The sequence below is a fragment of the Jaculus jaculus genome, chromosome X (assembly GCF_020740685.1).
Source record: "Jaculus jaculus isolate mJacJac1 chromosome X, mJacJac1.mat.Y.cur, whole genome shotgun sequence".
Taxonomy (NCBI): Eukaryota; Metazoa; Chordata; class Mammalia; order Rodentia; family Dipodidae; genus Jaculus; species Jaculus jaculus.
In genome coordinates, this window is record NC_059125.1 from 113458431 (window position 1) to 113479417 (window position 20987).

At 40.2% G+C, this 20987-nt stretch overlaps 1 protein-coding gene across 3 annotated transcripts in view; it reads left to right on the forward strand.

The window, feature by feature from the left end:
• The window catches only part of Lonrf3 (LON peptidase N-terminal domain and ring finger 3), a 39541-nt gene that overhangs the window by 12831 nt on the left and 5723 nt on the right, over positions 1 to 20987 (forward strand). For all 3 annotated transcript variants that reach the window (XM_045141016.1, XM_045141017.1, XM_004671479.3), the window contains 7 exons: positions 589 to 835; positions 1527 to 1617; positions 11596 to 11710; positions 13573 to 13694; positions 15889 to 16047; positions 17465 to 17627; positions 18974 to 19123. In XM_045141016.1, coding sequence (XP_044996951.1) covers positions 589 to 835; positions 1527 to 1617; positions 11596 to 11710; positions 13573 to 13694; positions 15889 to 16047; positions 17465 to 17627; positions 18974 to 19123 — 1047 coding nt within the window. The remainder of the gene's footprint in view (positions 1 to 588; positions 836 to 1526; positions 1618 to 11595; positions 11711 to 13572; positions 13695 to 15888; positions 16048 to 17464; positions 17628 to 18973; positions 19124 to 20987) is intronic.

Here is a 20987-nt window from a genome sequence, read left to right on the forward strand (position 1 = left end):
AAAGGCCAGAGACATATTGTTATGACAACTGATATTGTTTCTTTTTCAGACTTTTTACCCATAATCTAGTAAAAGGAATAGATTATCTTTTGTCCTTTTGATGAATATAATTTAAAGCTCTGGAGCATGAGGTGATTTGGCAGGCCAGGTTAAAGCTTTGTTCAAAGTCCTTTACAGATGGCTCAGAGTGGCAGTGAGGGTGAGAGGAAGAATCAGGTAACATGATCTCTCCTCACTGCATGCCTTGGTTTCCTTAAATTGATCCCTAGGGAATGATTTAAATAGGAGGGGAAATGGTGTTCCCCTTGCATTTCCACCCTTCACCACTGCCAGAAAGCTTTTCTTCCTATGGGTCTTTTGTCCATGCCTAGGAATGTTCCCTAACCCAGGATGGGCATGCCTTTGTCACAGGCATTTGTAAATTAGGAGCAGGGCCCTAGGACTGCCCTCCATTGAGCTATATGTCCATTAAGTTATCATGAGTGAGGATCAAGGCTAGGTTGCTTTATTTATCCCCTCTGGGTAAGAGTTTCAAAGGACATTATAGATCTTAAGTGGATGCTGATATTGGGCTGTTGTTTCACCTAGGACAATCCAGAGCTTCCACATTGTTCTAGTCAGGAGGAAGCAGCAGCCAGTGGAGACAGCAGCAGTCTGATGAATGCAGCTCAAGTCAAGGTGGGTGGTCAGCAAGAGAGCATGAGAGATCAGGAAGAAGAGAAGAAGCAGAATGCTGCCTCCACCAAGACTGGCAAATGCCAGGAGAAGAAAAGGAAGCATTGCCAAATTGAAACCCAAGAGGACACAAATGTGCCTAATAAAGTCTCCAAGCAAGGTACTGATTCTCCCCTGGGAGAAAGTAGCTTTGAACAGATGGCTGGGTATACTGAAATATACAGATTACTAGCTATCTGGGGGCTGCACTGGCTGTGGGCATGTGACCTAGCTCTGACATTTATCAGCGGTGCAACTCTAGAAGTCACTGTGATGTATCTATAGAGACTGCACTTGGTGCCTAATATACTTGAAGTGCTATATGTTAATTCATGTACAGTCAAGGTATAAGGTCAAGCATAGTATCAAGTAATGACATCTCATACCTTTAGTATGACTTCCTTCCAGGCTAACCTCTCCCTGCTCTCATCCCTGTTATAGGAATGAAAGATGGAAGAGGTGTGATTAGGCCTCATTCAGTGTGTCCTGAGAAGCAGCAGCCCCAGCTTTATATCTTTCTAAGAGAGGTGATCAATGCTTAGACTTAGTCCCAGTATTGAAGGCTTAACTCAATCGAAAGAGTTGCTACTTCAGAGTACAATTCATTGCACTTGAATTAAGTCCTCAGGAGATACTGGATGTCACTGTTTATTGGGGCTGCTAGAAGCCTCTGGAAGTCTGCTTCAGGGAATCCTATCCTCAAGGGCAAAGGCAGCACTAAACACATTCTTGGGGAGGAGGTGAGAGTGCCAAATACTATCTGCTAAAGCAGTGTTGATTCAGCTCTGACTTACTACTTTTCCAAATCATAGATCTTCTTGCTGATCAAGTGGCCAAACCTGCCCTCAGTATTCCACTTGCATCTTTTGACGCATCTGACCTTGAATGCTCTCTATGTATGAGGTAAGTGACGTGTACTATCACTTATTGCCTGGTACTTCCTCCTCTGTGGTATGTGGACCTTTCTGCAAGGGACCTACAACTGAGTTGGTTAGTAGGTATAAGCAAGGCACTGATAGAAATCACACTGTCACATGAGCCAACTTGTATCCCCAGCTTGCAAACTGCATTCCTTGCATCATTGATTCCTGACATGGAAAGACCCAGAGAGTGGCAAGGGAACAGTTTACTCAGAGGTAACAAACTTATGGCCCACAAACTGAACATATCTGTTCTTTGACCCTCATCAAGTCTTACTTTATTTTGTTTATGGTAAGTATGACTGTCTTAGGACAGAACATAAACTTTCCAGTTAATCGTGGTCCTCATCACTCACCATTGCTTTTATGAGATCACATATCAAAATCACAGTAATTCTTGGTCCCTCAAAGTTTTTTTAGCTTGTGACCTTGGAACTAGAATACGAAATCAAGAACTCAAGCTCAAGGGTTAATGTCAATGCCACAAGCCTATTGTTTGGAAATCCAGCAGAGGCTAACTAGCTTGTGTGCTATGCTGTGCAATGGACAGAAGTCAGGGTACATGTAAAATGTTTGATCAAGCATTTCCCCTCCAACTAGCGTCACTCAACCTCAACTTCCACAGATCCCTGGAGAGGCAAATTATCCATACACCCCCTGTTCTAAAACAGAGCAATACTATGATTGTGATCTTTATTTTCATTTGCTCAATTTCAGAGATGTGATTTAGTGGCTAAAAGAGGGGGCTCCAAAGCTAACGTTTGAACCCTGGTCCTTTCTACTTATAGGTTCTTTTAAAAATATTTATTTGCAAGAGAGGGAGAGTGAGAAAGAGAGAAAGAGAATATGAGAGAGAATGAGAATGGGTGCTCCAGGACCTCCTGCCACTGCAAAGGAACTCCCAACTCATGTGCCACTTTGTGCATCTGGCTTTACATGGGTACTGGGAAATAGAACCCGGGCCAGTAGGCTTTTCAGCATGCACCTTTAACCACTGAGAGACTCACTAGCCCCTACTACAGGTTCTTTGTCCTAGAGTAAGCACCATTCACTACCACTATTTTTCACCAGTGAAATATAAAAGAGTAGAACTTGGCCATTAGAATTGTTATGATTAATCAAATAAATCTATTTAACACCTATAATAATGTCTGACAAGTAGTAAGCACTCAATAAATGGTAATAATATTTTTTTTATGCTAGACCAAGGTCCTTGCTGTTAGATCCATGAACTTCTAAAGAGGTCCTATGTATGGGTTCAAACAGATCTATAAATTCATTGAAGTTGCATATAAAAGTATATATGTGTTTCCAGGACAAAGGCTCACAACTTTGAGTAGGTTCTTAGTTGTGGATATTTTCCAGAAAAGCACTAATTATGAGCTAAGATACTTGCACAAAACAAGAGATGTCAAGAAGAGTCTTTTGGTCAACACATAGTGAGATCCAGCCAGCAGCAACTCCTCAGATGTTTACCTGCCCTTTCTAAGCACTTGTTCCTCTCCTTTAAATCAAATGTTTTCATTCTGAATGGTTTTTCGTGCCATATGAATAACAATAAGGCAACTGTTATCTGAAATGTGGATTTTTCTTTGTCTTTGAAACAGTTTAGTCGGGGCTATGGAGGTTGTAGCTCAGTGGTAGAGTGCTTGGCTCTTGTGCATGAGGTTCCAGATTCAGTACCTAGCAGTACAGAATAAATAAATAGATAGATATATAGATGAATAAAGAAAGAAAAAAGAATAAAAATATCTAAAGTAATCAGTTTTGTTGATAAGCTTGGGAAGACCTCAGAAGCAGTTGAGTATGGGCTGTCGAAGGTGGCCTTTACACCTTGACAATGAGTCTGCTTGGCAGTGTGGGCCAGTATGCAATCATCTATAGAAACAGTTCCCTTTTTCCACTTCCCTCAGCCCTTCTCATCAAAGTGGCATGTGGGCCACACCAAAGCCAAGGTATGGTATAGAGAAGCCCTGCTTGCAAGTAGAGAAATGGCCCCTGCAGCCACCCCACCACTATCGAGGCTCTAAGCCCATGACGTATGCTTTGGAGTAAACTTATTTTAGCTTCCTTTGAAAGAGCAGGTCTTTGTTGTGCTTGCCCTTCTTAATACTCCCTGGAACGTGCAGGCAACACAAAATCAAACACACACCTTCATCCTGTTTTGGTTTTCTCTGTGAAGTAAGAATCCTGAGGTTGAAACTCTTTTGTTCCACTTCCTCTTTCTCCCTTTAATCTTCTTTGTCCCTGATCACAACAGAGGACCTGGGAGAAAGGTCAGAAATTTGGTCCAAGAAATAAATACCAAGAGGATAAGAACCTCTTTCTAGTTTGTGTCTTTTGAGCTTAAGTCATTATGTCCCTTCTCCTGTCTCTCTATTCCGTCTTTGCCTGGCCAGACATGATAGCACATGCCTGTAACCCCAGAATATTAGGGAGGTAGAAGCAGGAATATCAGAAATTCAAGGCCATTCTTAGCTACATAGTGAATTTCCAGCTTGGGATATGTAACACCTTGTTTCACAGCACCAAAACACCAAAAAAAAGAAAGAAAGAAAGAAAGAAAGAAAGAAAGAAAGAAAGAAAGAAAGAAAGAAAGACAGACAGACAGACAGACAGACAGAAAGAAAGAAAGAAAGAAAGAGAAAACGAAAAAGAAAAAAAAATAAAAGTCACTGGAGAGTGTATTAATGAGGATCTTTCCAATTCTCAAGTATCCTTTGCTGAGCTGGGAGAGCTCTGCTGTAAGAACTTGTCTCCTAACTCCAACTCCTCAGAACTCTGCAATGCAACCACCACAGGTTGGAAATCCGCCTTCAGGTCTATGTGGTATGGGTATTCTAGTCAATGGGGTGTTACCTCTGGCTGCAGTAAAGAAGTACCTTTGTGGTGATAAGGATATTCTGAGATATGGGGCTGGAGAAGATGGCTTAGCGATTAAGGCATTTGCCTGCAAAGCCAAAGGACCCTGGAACGATTCCCCAGAACCCACGTAAGCCAAATGCACAAGATGGCGCATGCATCTGGAGTTGGTTTGCAGTGGCTGGAGGCCCTGGCATGCCCTTTCTCTCTCTCCATCTCCCTCTTTCTGTCTCTCTCAAATAAATAAATAAATAAAAGAATATTTAAATAAAAGATATTCTGAGATATGAAATATGAATGTTTGATTTTTGAACTAGTTACCTAATGGCCCAAAAACCTCACTGTCATTTGAAAAGCTATATACATTATATATTATGCAAATGCCTGGGCCAGCGGGGTGTTGAACAAGGACTCAAGGAGAAGCTAACCTGGGTGAAAAAAGGCAAACAGACACAAGAAGGAGACCATGCTAGGTGTTTGTCACAGCATCGAGAGTTTATTCTTACATGTAGGTTTATATAGGGTTGTAGGGGGAAGAGGACGTGGTCAGGGCAAGGAGTTGTAGCGGGAAGGGGACGTGGTTAGGGCAAAGATCACAGAGTTACTGGTTAAACTGCAATGACTTTGTTTCTTCATCAGCTACCAGCAGGATGGGGGAGTGTTTAGCCAGGTGTACGATCTCATTGTTTCTGGTAGTTGAATATTAGGTGAGGAAGTAGAAACTTAACTTGCTATATGGCAGTCTTTGTTTCTGGTAGTTGATTATTAGGTGAGGAAGTAGAAACTTAACTTGCTATATGGCACTATATGGCAGTCTCTGTTAACATGGCCAAGGTTTGGTTCATAGCTTCCAACATGCAAATATATATATACTTTTAGCTATCCAAGTCATTGGGTATGAAGGAAGCATTTTACTTCCTATTCTCTCTCTATGTCCCTCTCTCTCCCTCACAATACAAGGATGTAACTGATGAGAAAAGATAGCATTTTATCTGGGCTGCCATCTAACTGAAAACATTTATTATTACTATTGTTTTCTCTGTCACGGTGACAATATGAAATACTTCCTTGTGAGAAAAGCTGGTTTTACTTTGATTAAAAAAGGCCTCTCTTGGGCTGGAGAGATGGCTTAGCGGTTAAGCGCTTGCCTGTGAAGCCTAAGGACCCCGGTTCGAGGCTCAGTTCCCCAGGTCCCACGTTAGCCAGATGCACAAGGGGGCGCACACGTCTGGAGTTCGTTTGCAGAGGCTGGAAGCCCTGGCGCGCCCATTCTCTCTCTCTCTCTCCTTCTATCTGTCTTTCTCTCTGTGTCTGTCGCTCTCAAATAAATAAATAAATAATTTTTTTTTTTTTTTAAAAAAAGGCCTCTCTTAAGCATTTTCAAAATTCTTACTGAAGTGGCAGGGACATATATTCTAGAATATCTTTTTTCTGCTTTTATAGGTAAAGATCTCTTTTTGTCTCTTTTCAGAGATAGGAGGAGTGAGAGAGATAGAGAGGAAGGAAGGAAGAAGTGTTTCCAGGAGTGTGTCCATCTACACATGGATGAATAGATGGGGCATGTTTGAAATGTTCAGATGCATATAGTCCTGTCAGTGTAGTAGAATGGAGAAGCTTGGCTAGGAAGTCAGCTTTGACATCTCAAGCTTTGTGCCTATTAGCTATCTGACATTGGGCATGTTATCTAATCTGTCTGAGTTCTTATTTTCTCAGTAGTAAAATTAAGCTAATCACAATTGCCACTTAATAATATGTAAAGTGAATTGTTATGAAAACCAATATTGCACTCAGCTAGAAAAATAGCAAAAGAAATGTAAAATATATTAAGAGAAATTCATGGATGTTTCTCAGTTATTTTACTTAGTCTACCTGTGTAGAGCAGAAGAGTGCCCTTGAATGGAGAAGTGAATTGGTATTGAAAAGTGTTATCCTAAGGACTGATGGCCACATATTACTTCTCATTGAAGGGCATCTTAGTTTAAATTCTTGCTAAGAAATTACCCTGTGTGTTTGTATATATTTCACCCATCTCCTCACAAAAAGTCACCATTTATTGCAATTAATTTTCCAACTATATCTTTATTCATTTCTATGGATTGCATGCTTAAAAGAAAAGAGGACTAGTTGTGAAGTTGTCAGGAAAAGTAGCTTTGTGTATTGGTTGAAGACCCAATTTCAGCAGTTTGGCCACTATGGCAGTATGATTACTTCAGTGGTTCCTGAATGAGTGCACAAATCACACTTTGGAACCCCAAATTATACAATATTTGAAATATACAAAATATACATATGCCCTTAATAAAATATTGTAAACAGGATGCTCATGTAACCTTGTTCACAAACAAGACTAGGACCCCAGAAATTGCCCAGTGGACCCCTTCCCAATCAGGACCACACATGCCCACTACTCCCAAAACATTAGCTTGAATTCTATCTTGTTTCTCTTTATAGTTTTACCATCTTTGTATACATCTCTAAACGGTATCATCTAATTTGGCCCAATTTTATAGCATACAAATCAAATAATCTACAACGTATTTTATCAACCTGGTTTCTTTTACTCAGTATTAGCATGAAAGTTAAGGTTGTTCATTTTCATGATTGTATACTATCCCATATGACTGAACCACTTCTTGAATTTGTTATATGATAGATGGCTGCTTGGGTTGGTTCTAGTTTAGAGATATTATGTATGATCAGTGTTTTTATATGTGCCATTTTTTGCCTATTTTCTACTAGGTTCACTACCTTTTTTTTTTTTTTTTTCTTTTTGGTTCTCTCTTTTTCTTACTGGCTTGCAGAAGTGCTAGACATGTTATATACACAAGCCTTTTACTGGTCATATGTTTTGTAAATACTTTCTTCTTTTATGCAGCTCTGCCTTTTGCTCTTTCTGTGACTTTTAGTTTTACCAGGTAGGGTCTTACTCTAGCCCAGGCTGACCTGGAATTACTCTCATGCTGGTCTTGAACTCACGGTGATCTTCCTACTTCAGCCTCCTGAGTGCTCGGATCAAAGGAATGTGCCACTACACCCAGCCTCTCTGACATCTTTTATGAACTTAAAAGTTCTGCATTTGGCCAGACATGGTGGCACATGCCTTTAATCCCTGTAATCAGAAAGCAAAGGTAGGAGGATTGCTGTGAGTTCAAGATCAACCTGGAACTACAGAAAGAGTTCCAGGACAGTGTGAGCTAGAGTACGTCTCTACCTTTAAACAACAACAACAACAACAAAAAGTTCTGTATTTTAGCACAGTCAAAATTATCAATCCTTAGTGCTTGGGTTTTCTTTTTAATAACTTTTCATCTTGGTTTCATATGGATATTCTTTCATGGTCTGAAAGCTGTATTGTTTTGCTCTTCACATTTCTTTTTATAACCTGCATAAAATTGGTTTTTGTGTGTAATATGAGAGATGGTCCAATTTAGGGAATCTTATTTATGCATTAAAACTCCTCCCCGACCCCCTGATTTCAAGTGCCACATTTGTCATAAGTTAAAAATCCATGTCTGGGTCTATTCCTGGGCTTTCTATTGTGTTCCAAGGGTCTGTTTGTCCTTGTATTAGTCACACACTGTTGTAATCACCATCACTTTATAATAAGTTCTGATGTTTGCTAGAGCACGTCCTCCCACGTCCTTGCTCTTCTGATGTGTCTTGGCTCTTAGCCCTTTGCATTACCTTATTATGTTTGAAAGTCAACTTGCCAACTTGTCAACTTTCACAAAACAAATCAGCAAATGATATACCTCATTGGGATTTATTGGGAGTCATTAGGTAATATTTAATTTCTTTCAATAAAGTGTTTATAGTCTTTTTCAGTAGAGGTGTCACACAATTGTTAGATTTATTCAGCTGGGTGCCCAATTTTAAAAGCAGTTGTAAACATCTTTTAAAATGTGTTTTCTAATATTTATTGTTAGCAGGAAGAACTACAACTGTGTGTATTTGTATTTACTGAGCAACCTCACAACTTCTGTTAACTCTATTGTAACAATAATTCTGTAGATTCTTTGATTTTTAAAATAAATTCAGCATTCACCATCATACCATTAATGAATAATGACAGATTGACTTCTTTTCCATTTCTAACCCTCATACCTTTGTTTTCTTGGCTACTATATTAATTGGAAACTCCACTATAAAGAAATTTTTAAAAAAATATGCTTTGACAATTTTAATACCTAAAGTTTATTAATGCAGCTATACAAATTAACTGCTATTAAACACAATTATAAATTTCAAACAGTCCCTAAAAGTGAATATATGAAAGGTCTGTCTCTTACTCAAGACCTTCATGTGTATGGTAAAAAAATATCATATTGCTGGCTGGAGAGAAGGCTTAGCCATTAAAGGCACTTGCTTGAAAAGCCTGACTGCCTGGGTTTGATACCCTAGCACCCATGTAGAGCCAGATGCACAAAGTGGTGCATGCATCTGGAGTTGGTTGATCCCTCTTGTAAATAAGAAAAATAAAATATCAAATCCATACCCCTGTCCTTGACCTGCTGAATATGGAACTGAAGCCAGTGGAGCTTCATCATGTAGAGATTTGTACAGCTTCACAGAGGTCTTTGATAATTATGCTTGAAGAGTGTTGCAAAGGTTTACCTACATAGACATTAGTAGGATTGTGAAATTCAGTGACTCTCAACTTTGACTCCATAGTAAAACCACTGAAAGTTTTTAAAATTCTGAGCCTTGTTTTGATCCCTGGCGTGACAGCTTGACTTACTTGATCTGGATGTCTGTAGATGTAGTAGTTTGAGCTTCCCAGGGGCCAGAGGACTGTGCTTCCAGAAATGGGCAGGAGGCAACATTTGGGAGTGGTTGCTGTATTCACTGTCTAGAATAGATTGTATTGTGGTTTTATAGGCGTGAGGATATATTTTAAAAACTTATTAGGTGGCACACTTGAAGTCTGTTCAGTTTATTGTATGTCTGTAACTTACCAATAAAAGAAACTATTTGAAGAAAAAACACTCCAGGTGATTTTGATGTACAGCAGTGGTTGCAAACCATTGTGCAATAGGATGGCATGTGGTGGAAAGTGAGACTCTGAGGGACTTTCATCTGCCAGAAGTTGGCTGTGTATACTTAAACAAGTGACTTTACCTCCTCTGTATCTCAGTTTCGTTCTAATTGGCAGGGTCATTTTTTTTTTTTTCCAAGTACTTTTCGGTTCTGATAGCTTAACCTGGCAGTGCCAGCCAGGTTGCTCATGCAATTCCAGCCACATGAGGGAGTTGTTCAGTAGGTGGTTTCTACCTCTCAATTGAACACTATGGAAAGGTCAAAACAGATTGCTTATAATAATCCTTCCCACACTCAGGGAACATTATGGAAGAGGGGTTGGAAAGAATGTATGAGCCAAAGAATAGGAAGGTGTACTCTGAGGCATTGTCCCCCTCCTCACCACAAAGACTGACTGATGCATACATGACCTCCAAGTGATAACTGATAACCCCACTGAGGAGGGTCTTCAGTGGAATGAGGGTAGGAGAGAGGAGACATAGGAGTGTAACCCAATGGGTACATAACAAATTTGCAGTGGGTTCATGTATTCAAGTTCTCAATTAAACAAATATATTGATCAGGTATCTATCCCTTCATACTGTACTCATCATCTTGTTGAATGTGAGCCCACTTCTTTTTTAACATTTTATTGACAAACCTCTGGTCATATAGACAATATACCATGATGAGCTCCACTTCTTTTTAATATGAGAGAGGGAGTAAACTGAGAGAGAGAGAGAAAAAAAAAACTATTGGCACACCAGGGCCTCAAGCTACTGCAATCAAACTGCAGACACATGTGCCCTCTTGTGCATCTATCTTACTTGGGATCTGAGGAGACGAACATGGATCCTTAGGCTTTGCAGGCAAGTGCCTTCACTTCTGATTCATCTCTCCAGCCCGAGCCCCACTTCTTAATCATTACTGACCTGTTTTAGTTGATCCACTCCTTATACAAAGTAAATTCATGCATCTCTGAAGGTGCAGATCATTCTTAAATAAAGGGTCACCAGATTGCTTTGAAAACACTTGGCTTTCCCAAAGAAATTGGAGTAGGATACAATTGAAATAATATATGTATATATTCGGAATGGGTGCACCAAGACCTCCTGCCATTGCAAGAAAACACCAGATGCTTGTGCCACTTTGTGCATCTGGCTTTACATAGGGACTGGGGAATTGAACCCAGACCAGCAGGCTTAGTAAGCAAGTGCCTACAATGGCTGAGCCATCTCTCCAACCTTCTATGTAATTATTGATGGCAGTAAGTAATAATTTTTATCTCTAGGAAAATTATCTATCCATACAAAAGGTAATATGTGGTTAAATTTTAAGATCTTTCAGGCGATAAATGTTGCTTAGATGAAGAAAAAAAAATCAAGGTTAGTATCCAAATCAAATTTATCCCATGCTAGTGTGATGTAAAATGCTTGTGATATGGTGTGTGTGTGTGTGTGTGTGTGTGTGTGTGTGTATTTATAATATACTTAGGTGAACATGTTGGCTAAGTATTTTTATAATGGAATTCATTCACATGATTTAAGTACTAATCTGATTTTTCTTGGACCAGACAGGGAAAAACTAAACCTAATGTTACAAAACGATTTAAGCACATCCTAAATTTTAACAAATGTGTTGTTCTATATCTGTATCAGAAATGAAAATAAGGGCTGGAGAGATGGCTTAGCAGCTAAGCGCTTGCCTGTGAAGCCTAAGGACCCCGGTTCAAAGCTCGGTTCCCTAGGTCCCACGTTAGCCAGATGCACAAGGGGGCGCACGCATCTGGAGTTTGTTTGCAGAGGCTGGAAGCCCTGGCGCGTCCATTCTCTCTCTCTCCCTCTATCTGTCTTTCTTTCTGTGTCTGTCACTCTCAAATAAATAAATAAATAAAATTAAAAAAATGAAAATAAAATATCTTTCAAAAGTGCTCCAATATCCTTGATGAAAAAAAATGAAGAATCCCTCCACTCTATACACAGATATTTTCAAAATAGTTCCATAAACCCTTAACTGTGACTACCTCTGTCTTTTGGTTTTGGTCTTATTCCTGTTTTCATAAAATTTGATTCTTAATTTTCAGATTATTCTATGAGCCAGTCACAACACCTTGTGGGCACACCTTTTGCTTGAAATGCCTTGAGAGATGCCTAGATCATAATGCAAAGTGTCCATTGTGCAAAGATGGTCTTTCACAGGTAAACCAATATTTATTTCTTGGTCGGGTTAGTTTATTTTGGATTGGGTATTAGGACAATGTTCAATTGGGTCCCCAGCCACTACACTGATCTTGACCAAATGGCTCCCTATACTATCAGTTTATTTCTTCATTAACCATTCACCTAGACATCTCTTCCATCTCCATAAAGACCCTTGGGAAAGCGAAACAACATATAACTTTTCATGAACTGTCAGTAATGAAGTTAATTTGTGTTGGAAGAAAAAGGATGAAATTAATAATACGCATAGATAATAGTTCTGATCACATTATGACACCTGATACACTGTAATCATGGGTGAATTTTTGTTCTCTCTAGCCTTGAACTGGATAGCTCTGATTTCCTGTCATCATCAATATTTATTATGTGCTTTGAATAGGTCACCTGCCAGAGCTTCCCAATCCTCCTCACAGATCTTCAGTGTGGTATTTATACAACTTCCCAGGAACCACTTTCCTTAATAGTAAGATACTTAGCTATTTAAAAATCTACGTGGCTTCCAGGTTCTCTAAAATAAACCACAAACCCTTTCATCTTCATTTTTCAAGTGGATCTTATAGACTTTCTTGTAACAAAGGAAGACCTGGGAATCTGTCTTGGTTTCCCTCCTTTAAAGACTGTTGGATCACATCTTATAATCAGTATTCATATTCCTTGAGCCTTCTCATTCCTGAAGAAAAGTTGGAGATGCAAGATGATCTTTAGAACTGGGCACGATGGGGAATGCCTGTAGTCCCAGGACTTGGGAGGTGGAGGCAAGAGGATTATGAGTTCAAAACTAGTTTGGATTACATAGTGAGACCTATCTCAAAAAAGAAGTCTATGTCTAGGTCCAGAGAAGTGGCAAATTGTGCTTTTCACAAACATCAACATTTTCACTAAGGGAATGGAGTAAACTAACTATTCAGGGTAGACTTGCAGGTGTGTATTGAGATGGGGAATGGTCAATGTCATAGCTTTCCCTCTGAGATAAAAGAAGTAATATTTTATGGCCTCATTGTAGATAAAAGTCCTATGGTCCTTCTATTTAAGTAATACATGTATGGTGTTTTAACACTACAAAGTTCAGATAAGCAAGAGAAAGTTTACCTTAAACTCAGCACCTAAAGAAAACCATTGTTATGATTTTAGGATGTGCCCTTCCTGGAGTTTTCTTTTAGCCTCAACAGAAGGATTGCCTGCTTCTTTAATTGGCTAGTTCTTGAGTCACTGCTTTCCCCCAGAGACTGGGACTGGGTTATGTGCTTTGTTCTGTTGCCAGGCATTGAGGAGGCAGATGCTGTGGGATATTAGACTCAGGGTAGAAGATATTCTTATCCCTCTCTGTGTATTCACACAGGGCCACACTTACATCATTTTACAAAAGGATAAGTATTCCAATTATGTTCATTGCAGAACAGAGACTGCTCATACTAAGAAAGGAATCAAATTGTTTGAAGCTAGTTGGTTTTGTACTCGTGAGCTCCCTCTGCTGGGTCTATAAAGGCAGTTCCCACTGCAGGCAATTTGTAGATGCTTTAATATCCATTATTTGGTTCACTTAAATGCCCATTACTTTGATCCTTAGCTATTCACATGGTAGGGATGTTTGGAAGGAGCAAAATAGTAACATTCAGCCGGAGTCAGTGATACCTAGATGGTGTATTCAATTACAGATGTTTTTAATAATACCTAAATTCTGACATACAGAAGATTCATATATTGTGATACTATTAGCTACATATTGTGGTTCAAAATACTACAATATGTGTGTGATTTGACTTATTATTCTGATGGCATCAGAAGTCCTTTGTGTTTTTCTGGTGACTGCATAATATCTAATTAACTTTTTCCCCATATAGTGTTTGGCATCAAGAAAATATAGCAAAAATGTAATAATGGAAGAGCTAATAGCTAAATTCCTACCAGAAGAGCTCAAGGAACGAAGGAGGCTTTATGAAGAAGAAATGGAAGAACTTTCTAAGTATGTATATGCATGATTCTAGTTTTCCTATTATTCATAGCAGCTCCTGAAAGCTGTATGTACACATGTCTTCCCAGCTCCTTGTTTAATGGTATCATGTTCATAGTTTGAAATGGCTGTGACAAGCATGTTTATACCACAGAAATCAGAAAATGCTACAAATTTCCCCCTAAAAACCAGTTGTTAAACACTTATCAGCATGCCACTAAAGAATCATACATCAAATGACAGAGCCAAGGTGCATCTTGGCACTTGGAACAGGATTTCACTGGCAGGAGTAAAACTGGAGTAGCTTGATCAGTAACTTCATGAAACACTCAAGACAACCGTCAAGTATATAAGTTGGGGGTGGAGCTAAAAAGTTAAAGTTTTGGTGTCAACCACACCTGGCCTTCAGATCCAGTTCTATCCTCAAGTGAATACACTTCATGGCTCTACGAAGGTCATTTAATCTTACTGGGACTCAGTTTCTTCACCTGTAATTTGGATATTAATATATCTCTTATGTTATGGGTATAGTAGACAGCCTGCAATTGTTGAAATGGACCTCCAAACCAGGCATAGTTATGGAAGAAGGGAATTTATTTGAAGCTTACAAATCCAGGGGAAGTTTCATAATGACAGAAGAAGCTGGCTTCCTCTTATAGGACCAAGTAGAAAGAGAGAGAAAAAGCTGCAAGACACCCTGGCATCATAAGCAAGCACACTTTGAGGAACTCCAGGCAAAGCTCAAGCACTTTGCTTATCTTTAGACTGGAATTCCAAATCCACTCCCACACCTTAGGGCTAGACCCTAGGATCTGCCCACAGTGGCACCAAGTTACAAGCTTGAACAAAATTCCTAAATCAATTGGAAGACATTTATTCAAAGTACCACAATGGGCTTGTTCTGAAGGTCCAAATGAGTTGCTATGTAATAAGCAGTTAACAAATGGCACATCCCTGATGCCTGCTATATGTTTCTTCAGCCAAACACATGTAGTGTGAGAGGTGAAATGCCTGGATGAAGACATTCATGAGGCTCCACAATCTCTGCCTATCGTTCACTTGCAGAAAAAGCAAGAATTGCCAATCACTCCCTATCTGACTACTGCTCTCCTCAGAAGAATCCTCACAGCTTTCTGGAGGCACAAGCCTCTTCTGCTTAATGTGCTCACTGTGGAGGGAACATATCTGAATTCTGCCACCTGTTGGCTTGAATGTTCCTCTCACTTGAAATCTTTTCCTTAGAAACTAGAAACCTTTGGTTCTCATTGGTTTACATTGCAACTACTCAGAATATCTTTATCTAGTATTTCCCTGATTCATAAGTTAGCACTGAGCCTCTGTGAGTCTTCTTATTGAATATCACCTAAGTTTGTATGCCAGAAATACATGCTAGAATATAAGGAGGGATTTTCCATTTAAATAAATTTAACACTTTTGAGATTTGGACAGATGATTTAATAGCTCACAGTGGATTTGGATGCAGGAATAAGAAGGCTGGGATAGAGGAGGAGCTGGCCCAGCAGAGGATTCACAAGTGGGCCCTGTGTCTGAATTGTCAGGGGTACTTATTGATAAGAAAGCTCATAGGCACTATTTTCAGAGCTAATGCATCATTATCTCTGGAGGTATGGTGGTCCAGTCATGTGAATTTAATGGTCCCCCAGGATTCTGATGTGCAGAAGAATTTGGGCATTACTGGGGCTAGATTTTTGTTGTCTGCTTCTTGTTTGATCTTCCTTTTAGCTGAGCCTGCTAGCAACACTCTCTGAAAGGCTTTGCAAAAAATTGAGATGCACATAAGGACCTTGTAGAAAATTCTCACTGATCCTCTGGAGAGCTGGGTGCATGTATAACACCAGGATTCATCCTCATAATATTAGCAGAGTATCTGAAGAGGTTAATCTGAGTGGAAAGAGGGAGAGATGAAACATAGTTGTCACTCACAATATTAAGCAAGTACAGGACTCTTCAGTCAGATTATAATGTATGCAATGCTAGTTTTCATCTCTCAGACCTTCAGTTAATCTCTGCACCAGATAATGGGACTCAGCCTACAGCATCAGTTGCATTTCAGTATTTTCTGCCAGCCATTAACATTTGATGGCTCTTTGCCTTCTCTTTAGGGAATCACATGCTGTCATGTGTTCAACCTGTCTGTATTCTGTCCCATTAGTTTAAAATCTATCTGATTTGCTCTCCCTGACAGCTTAAATAAGAACGTGCCTATTTTTGTGTGTACCATGGCCTATCCCACTGTCCCTTGCCCCCTGCACATCTTTGAGCCTTGTTACCGCCTGATGATTCGGAGATGTATTGAGACAGGCACGAGGCAGTTTGGCATGTGCCTTGGAGATCCCATCAAAGGGTAAGTGAGGAGTCCTAGGAGTTAGAGAGGTTGGGTGGAGAAGGATTTTTGGTTTACTTTGGGGTGCTTTCAGAGGTAGGGAGGCAACATACGGTGTTTTAGCAAGCTCAAGCACAAGAGATTTGTAAGGATCACAGTTTTTGGTACCTAGTTTACTGAGTGAGAGGTTCCCTATGTAAAACAACTCAAGAGGTAATCTTTTGCTAAAGGGTCTACAGTATAAACCTTGTTTTGTAAGAGTATAGAACCTGGAGCCAAACTAACCAGGTTTTATATTCAAGTGCTAATCTTGGAGCACCATTGAATGGGGACATTATTTAACCTTTCTGTCTCTAGTTTCATTGTTATGTGGGCCTGGTGTTATACCTACCTCATTGGCTTTGTTTATTGGGAGAATTGTTGAGTTAATGATGTCAACGAAGCACTGAGTACAGTTCGTGGCTGATTGAATCCATTTTGAGGATGCTGTAACAGAATGTCATAGACTAAGTAATTTATCAGCAATAGATTTTTCTTGTGAGACAAGATCGCATACTGTAACCTAGGCTGATTGGGACTCACTGCATAGCTGAAGCTGACCTCAAACTCATGACAGTTTTACTGCCTGAGCTTCCCAAGTGTTCAGATTACAGATGTGAGCCATCACACCCAATTTTAAGCAATGGAAATTTTCTTGTCACAGATTTGGAAACTACAAAGTCTACAATCAAGGTACCAGTATTTAACAATGATCATTGTTTCACAATGGGGATTGAATCCAGTACCTTGTACATGTTAGGCAGGCACTCTGCCACTAATTTCCAGCACATTTTTCTTTTATTTTTAAAATAGGTCTTACCATGTTGCCCAGGTAGGCTTCAAACTTGTGATTGATTCTCCTGTCTCTATAGCTAGGTTTGCAGTTGTGTACTACCATGCTTGGTTCCTGCCAAGGGCCTTATTGTGTTGCAGCATGGAGAAAGGCTTGCCACTTTATAATGAACCTATTCTTGCAACAGTGCTGTTAATTGTCTTCATCAAACCATAGCACTGGTACATAGTATGTGTTCAATAAGCGGAAACAGTTTTGTTTTCCTTAATTTCTTGAGGTAGGGTCTCACTCTAAACCAGGCAGACTTGGAATTCACTATGTAGTCTCAGGCTGGCCTTGAACTCACAGCAATCCTCCTACTTCAGCCTCCCAAGTGCTGGGATTAAAGGTGTGTGCCACTATGCCCTACTTAGCAGTTATTTTTTAAATATTCATCTTTTACAACATAGGAACAGCGTGTTATATAGTTGCAGTTATAGACTGAGTCATGTAAATATACAGAAGTCCTCTGAGGCATAGCACAGGGTTACAGAAAGGGCTAGGTCCAGACCAGGAAAATAGAACTCATCAAGGAAGTACTTTATTTACTTTGCTCTCAATCAACAGGTTTGCAGAATATGGCTGCATTCTAGAAATCAGAAACGTTCAGTTCTTTGCTGATGGCCGCTCAGTGGTTGACAGCATAGGCAAGAGGCGCTTCAAGGTACTCCACCAGGGCCAGCGGGATGGCTACAACACAGCCGACATTGAATACATTGAAGATCAGAAGGTAAGGGTGGCAAGTACCAAGAATCCCAAAGCCAAGTTATCACTGTAGCTTGTAATATAAAGAAGATTGCAAAAAGATTTCTCAGAACTGTCTTGAGGCCTGGAGCTTCTTACCAAATTGCTACAGCAACATAGGATGCTGCTGGGATGCTGCCTAATTTCAGAATGACAGTGACAGCATCCATAGCCCTTGCTCTCCCTGCTTAGCTTCTAAGTTGCAGTCATGCATCAGCAATACCATGCACAGGGGCCTGTTCAGCCAGAGTTAGGTCTTTGCTGTGCAAACCAAGAGCCAGACCTAATATACATATGCATTTTATCTATTAATTGTTTCAACCTGTTCCTTTTGAAATTACTATCAATTCCCATATACATTTGTATTTTTATAGGTGTGTATGTGTGTGTGTATGCTTATTCACATGTGTGGTCGTAGGTGTATGTGTAGGTGTGCCTGCATACATGTGAGTATGCATGTGTGCATGTAAAGGTTAGAGGGCAACATTGAATGTCCTTCCTAGGTGCCATACATTTTACACGTTATTTTATTTTATTCATTTTATGATAGGGTAACTTATTTGTCTAGAATTTCCCAATTAGGCTAGACTGGCTGTCCAGAGAGCTCCATGGAGCCTCCTGTCTCTGCCTTCCCAGTGCCGAAATTATGGGCATGCACCACCATGTCTGGAATTTTTACATGGGTTCTGGGGTTTGAACTCTGGTCCTCATGCTTGCAAGGCAAGAACTTTACCAACTGAGCTATTGTCCCACTCACATTTGTATTTTTAGATGTCCAAACTGGCCAAGAGCACTTTTCCAAATCCTAGTCATCCATCATCCTCTAAAGCAAAAAGTTGACATGGCCAGTTTATCCTTGGTGGGTAGAAGAGGTTAATAATCTCATATCCACATGTATTTATACTGTGTAGTATATCGATCAATACTTGGCTTTGAAGACATACTGAGGCACAGATATATTCATCTGTGTTTTCCCAGCAAGTAGTGAAAAAAATACAATGTAAAAATGAAAGGGCATAGGCACCAACCAGAATAACCTGCTTTACCCATTTGTTTCTACTTGGACCAGTTCAAGTCTCTGGCTTTCTGTGTGTCTTGCTGTTTCAGTCATTCTTTTCTGCTCAGTCTTCTTGCTTATGCTCCTCTCTGCCATATTTGCACATAGCCCAGTGCCTAGCCTCTGAGTGTTTCACATCTCATGTGGGAGGAATCTGGATGGGTGAGCCTTCCTATAGGAAGACAAGATAGATACACAAGAATGCCAGTTGTCCAAAGCAACTCTAAGAGGAATAGAGAAGGCACAGTGTTTCACTTCCATGTTGCTACTTTCAGGTTCAAGGAGAAGATTGTGCAGAGCTCATGGGATTGCACAACTGTGTCTATGAGCAAGCATCATTGTGGTTTCATTCGCTTAAACCATCTCTAAAGAATCGAATACTCAATCACTTTGGTCCAATGCCAGAGAAAGATGTGGATCCCCAGGTATATAAAATGTCTGTTTAAAATGGGTTGCTTTACCAGGTGGGAGTGCCCAGGATTTATGATTAGATGTCTATGTACCATACATTTGTATTTTTTTGCCTTGTAAGCATGAGGACCCAGAACCCATGTAAAAATTCCAGAAATTCATGTGCAGAGAGGAAGAAAGATCCAATTTGAGATTGGTTGGGCAATGAGCATCATGGGTAAGACCAAAAGTACCCCAAGTAAGAATTGGGATAGCTGAAATAAAGAGTAGGAACTTGGATCTAAGACTGGTGTTGCAAGGTGAAGTCAGAGAATGGGACCACAGACACCACCAATAGAAGGGCCTTCAATAAGAGTTCAAAGTCACACCATGCTAATGTTAGGGTGATAGGATGACAAGATATGTATGAAAGCCAGGGTTTAAAACAGTTGGAGCCAAAGGCTATCATTTCCAGCGAGCTTCATAACCCCTCCTCCATTTCTGTAGACATTGTCACTGAGAGATTCTGACTATAAAGCCACAGAAAAAACTTCCTAGCCAGGCTCATTCATGCTTAGCCCTGAAAGTCTATATGCTATTCGTGTATTCTGATCTTGCTGCCAGAAAACTGTACTGCCTACCTTCCTAGCTTTGTGACTTCAGGTCCATCCCTTCTCCTTTCTTGTCTTTTCTCTGATAAGAGCATTTTGTGAAGAGGTCTCTAAAGTCTCTTCCTCCTCTTGCATTGTAACATACAAAACACTTACCTGTTTCCTACTAGGCTGAAGGCTCTTTCTTTCTCAAGACCCCAAATTGGATCCCTTCCTTCTGTACAAAGGCCAGCAAGTGCTTCCCACTGACCTTGCTACAGGCTCTGGGCCATGGTGACTTAAGATGACAGCCTAACTGAGCAAGCTCATGCTCAGACTTAATGTTCCCCTCAACTGCTGAGGAACATTCTCTCTCAGGAAGGCAAAAGACATCAGTTAGAGATGCTAACTGCATCTTCCACAGGAGAAAAGACAGATGCCACAGATGCATAAAAACTTGATGACATAGCAAGCCAAAACTATGTCCTGTCTTACTAGTTTTGCTGTTTCCGTGGTGTCTGCACCAGCACAAATTGTCCAGTCTACTTCCATCTAATGCTACAGGCTCAGACAGTCCCACAAATAAGAATGGTCTCTGAGCCTCAGCAGAAGGTTTCTTAGAAACTACCACAAATATTGTCATAAACTGCTGCTTCTTGAAAGAAAGTGCAGAGTACCAATCTGGTAGCCAGGAGTGATCACAGGAGGGAGATGACAGTGCGTAGTGTGGAATAGAAAAGAATCCAGATGAAGCTAGAGGCATAGAGGAGCAAAGAAGGAGAAACACAGCAAGCAATTTGGAGTCAAATAGTTGCACATGTGGGGAGTTTGACCAGGATATGTTACTCTACAGTCCCTAAACCCATGTTTTGAAAGCAGTGGGAAGAAAGCTCTTTTTTTTTTTTTTTTTTTTTTTTGGTTTTTCGAGGTAGGGTCTCACTCTGGTCCAGGCTGACCTGGAATTAACTCTGTCATCTCAGGGTGGCCTCGAACTCATGGCAATCCTCCTACCTCTGCCTCCCGAGTGCTGGGATTAAAGGCATGCACCACCACGCCCGGCGAAGAAAGCTCTTTGATATTTAGTAATTATTGTTTCAAATTTGTACTCAGGAAGCTGATAACAAGCAAGATTCTGATAAAGGATTGACAAAGACTGAGAAAGCTCCTTCTTAAAGGGAAACTTGGGAGTTCTTGCCTTTTCTGATGAGAACTTTTACAAAGTGGGGTTGCTTTGACACTGTAAATCAAAGTCTTGGTTCCATGGGAGAAAAGGGTTGTGGCCCTATTAGTGACATGGTATATCTGAACT